At 40.5% G+C, this 3,747-nt stretch overlaps 1 protein-coding gene across 1 annotated transcript; it reads right to left on the reverse strand.

Annotated features, from left to right (window-relative positions):
- Window positions 1-403: 403 nt before the first annotated feature.
- LOC121219136 (secreted RxLR effector protein 161-like) lies at window positions 404-870 on the reverse strand. The gene is made up of 2 exons (XM_041096814.1): window positions 797-870; window positions 404-701 (listed from the first exon to the last, which is right to left on the reverse strand). Exons 1-2 carry the CDS (start codon window positions 868-870, stop codon window positions 404-406), a joined length of 372 nt encoding a protein of 123 aa, XP_040952748.1.
- Window positions 871-3,747: the final 2,877 nt, after the last annotated feature.

The raw sequence follows: 3,747 nt of genomic DNA on the forward strand, positions 1-3,747 counted from the left end.
GAAGTAACAAAAATCAGCAGCATAGGCTCTAGCTATAACATGCATGGATCGGGTTGCATGGTCTGCTCCTTGTGCTACTCATTGTCCTGCACGGAAGCCAACTTCAATACTCCTCCTTGTCATGCATGCTGCAAACTCCCAACTTTGCTCTCAGATTTTTGAATCTTGACACACAAAGAGGCTTTGTCAAGATGTCAGCTAACTGATCTTCAGAATTGCAATGAATCAGTTTAACTTCTTGAGATTGTTCCATTTCCCTAACAAAATGAAACTTTATCTTGAAATGCTTTGTACTCCCATGGAACACTAGATTCTTTGCAATTGCAACAGAAGATTGGTTATCACATTTGATCTCTGTTGCTTCCCTTTGGTGTAGATTCAAATCTGCCATGATTTTTCTTAGTCAAATATCTTGGTTAATAGCTCCTCCAGCTTCCACATACTCTGCCTCAGCTGTCGATTGAGCAACAACACTTTGCTTCTTTGAACTCCAACAAAAAATAGTTGAACCAAAGGTAAACAGATACCCTGAAGTACTTTTCATATCATCTATCAATCCAACCCAATCACTATTAACATAACCAAAAAGCTTCATGCTATCAATCTTGGTAAACATGATTCCAAAACTCAGTGTACCTTTGATGTACATGAGAATTCTTTTAGCAACTTGAAAATGACTTGCATTGCAACAATGCATGAACCTGGATAGGAGACTTACAACAAACATGATGTCTGGTCTTATGGCTGTCAAATAGAGCAAACATCCCATCAAACTTATATAGGTTGATTCATTCACCTTTTCGAAATCACCTTAGCTTGACAACTTTCTCCAACAGCAACTAGTGTGCTTACTGCCTTGCAATTTTGCATAGTGAATCTATTTAGAATTTCCAAGGCAAAATGCCTTTTGACTCAAGAAAATTCCATGTTGTGTCTAAGATACTTCCATGCCAAGGAAGTATGACATTTCTCCCAAGTCAGACATCTCGAACATGCTTTCCATCTTATCTTTGAAGTCGGTCAACATGACTTTATTTCCTCCAATTACCAATAGGTCATCTACATACAAGGAGACTATGAGCACAGTTTCCTCACCTTCTTTTTTCACATACAAGGTTGGCTCACTGATGCTTCTCTTGAACCCCAAACTAGCTAGCTAGTTGTCGATTCTATCATACCAGACTCTTGGTGTCTGTTTTAAGATATACAAGGCCTTTTTCAGCTTGTACACACTTTCTTCCTTGCCTGCTACTTTGAAACCTTCAAGCTATTCAACATAGATCTCCTCATCAAGTAAACCATTGAGGAAGGTAGATTTTACATTGAGTTGATGTATCTTCCATTGCTTCTGTGCAGCCAAAGCAACCAATAGCCTAATTGTATCAAGTCTGGCCACTGGTGCAAATGTCTCAAAGTAGTCAATGCCAAACTTTTGATTGAATCCCTTCACAACTAGCCTAGCCTTCAGCTTGTTTAGAGTTCCATCAGCATTGTGCTTGGCTCAAAACACCCACTTTACTCCTATGACCTTTCTATCAACTTGCCTTGTAACTAACTCCCAAGTCTAGTTCTTGCTAATCATGCTCATTTCATCGAGCACGGCTTGCTTCCATCCTTATTGAGTTTCAGCCTCTTTAAAGCAAGTTGGTTCCACAGTAGCCACTACAGTCCTCTCATATATCTCATTTAAAGGCCTGGTTCCCCTGACTGGCTCATGATCAATGTCCATTTCAGGATCATTATGATCAACTTCAGTCTGATCTATCATCAAGTCTTCAGCAGTACTTTCAGGCTCATTCTTATCCCAGTTCCAATTCGATCTCTTATCAAACATTACATCTTTGCTCACAAAAACTCTATTGGATGTAGGATCTAAAGTCCTATAGCCTTTCTTCACACTATTGTAGCCTACTAAGATGCTAGGGTGAGCCTTCTTTGCCAGCTTGCCTCTCTTGACTGTAGGAATGTGTGCATAACAAATGTAGCCAAAGACCTTCAGATGAGTAACTGATGGCTTGAAACTAAACCAGGCCTCAAATGGAGTTTTTTGAAACAAAGACTTGGTTGGCAACCTGTTTTAAAGGTAAACTACAGTGTTAACTACCTCAACCTAAAAATTCTTAGGCAAATTCCTTTCAAACGTAAGCATCGAGCCATATCTCTCAAGGTTTTATTCTTCCTCTCACTGACACCATTCTGCTGAGGTGTGTAGGTGTTGTGAGCTGGTGCTTGATGCCTGCTTCATCACAAAAGCCCTGAAACATTGCTGAAGTGTACTCTGTGCCATTATCTGACCTTAATGTCTCCAGCTTGCACTTTGATTCTATTTCTGCTGCAGCTTTGAATTTCCAAAATACTGAGGCCACTTCTGACTTGTGCTTTAGAAAGTAAATGCAGCAAAACCTCGAATAATTATCAATGAAGAGGATGAAATACCTGCTACCATTCAAATACTGTGTCTTCATAGGGCCGCACACATCAATGTGGACTAGCTGTAGCTTTTTTGAGGCTCTTCAGGCCTTGTTCAAAGGGAACGACTGTCTAGTTTGCTTTCCTAGCAGACACACTTTATAAACATCCTCTTTCTCTATTGATTTGTGTAGTGTCCATTGCCAACTTTTACTCTTGTGTTGAAGCTTTTGTCTAAGTTCTTGAAAATAGCTGCATCAGGAGTCATGTGGTTTGAGCAACCACTGTCAATCAGCCACATTCTCTTAGCTTTTCTTCTGGCAACTGAGCAAAAGACTGCAAAGACTTGCTCTTCTTGATCACAACCTTCTTCTGCCACTTGAGCTTCAACTCTAGGCTGCTGAGGCTGGTTTTGCTTCTGTTTGGCCTTGTTTTTGCACACTTTCTCAACATGGCCCATCTACTTGCAGATCTTGCACTACATATCAGGTTTGAAGCAACAGTTTGCTTCTGGATGACTGAGCCTTCTGCAGTGTGGGCAAGGTGGATATTTTCTTCTTGGCTGCTCTGCTCTTGGCTTGGAAGGCACCTTCTTGACGCTTTTCCTGTCTGCTAGCTCTTCTTTGCTCTTGAGCATAAAGAGCATTGATCAACTCAGTCAAAGTGATGCTTGACATATATCTTGAGTCTTCAAGGGAAGAGATTTTGGCTTCATATATCTCAGGTAAGGTTGCAATAACCTTTTCAACTATTCTTGCTTCACTAAACTGGTCCCAAGCAACTTGATGTTGTTCACAACAAACATGATCCTGTCTGAGTATTGCTTCACTGTTTCTTCTTCTTTCATCTTCAAACTTTTAAAGTCCCTTCTCAAGTTCAAGAGTTGTTACTGTCTCGTTCTTTCAGTCCCTTGAAACTCCTCCTTGAGCTTATCCAGGCCTGTTTTGGAGACTCACAAGCTATGATCCTTGTGAAGATCAAGTCTGACACACTGTTTGGATGCATGACATTGCTCTGTATCTCTTGCTCTATCATCAGAATGTTGCCTAATCTGAGCCATAGTGGGGTTGGCTCTCAAAGGTGGTGGTTTAACATTCGAGTTGACAACCTCTCGCAAGTCAAATGTCTGCAGGTAGGTCTTCATTTTCACTACCCAAATGTGGAAGCCTTCACCATTGAACACTAGTGGTGGAGCTGGAGAGAAATAGGATGAAGACATGATTTGAGGATTGAGAAAAGATGACAGGTCCACTAAAAAATGAGCTCTTGATACCAATTGTTGGAACTAAGAAAACAAAATGAGAAATTTGACAGAAACTTGAGCTAGAAGGCTCAATT

This window comes from Gossypium hirsutum, chromosome D07 (genome assembly GCF_007990345.1).
Source record: "Gossypium hirsutum isolate 1008001.06 chromosome D07, Gossypium_hirsutum_v2.1, whole genome shotgun sequence".
Taxonomy (NCBI): Eukaryota; Viridiplantae; Streptophyta; class Magnoliopsida; order Malvales; family Malvaceae; genus Gossypium; species Gossypium hirsutum.

Bases quoted from the DNA above. Each gene is read 5' to 3' on its own strand.
- LOC121219136 (XM_041096814.1), bottom strand. From the start codon at position 870: ATGCAAAATTGCAAGGCAGTAAGCACACTAGTTGCTGTTGGAGAAAGT. The intron at 702-796 runs GTGAATGAATCA...TCTCCTATCCAG, and splicing joins GCTAAGGTGATTTCGAAAAG to GTTCATGCATTGTTGCAATG.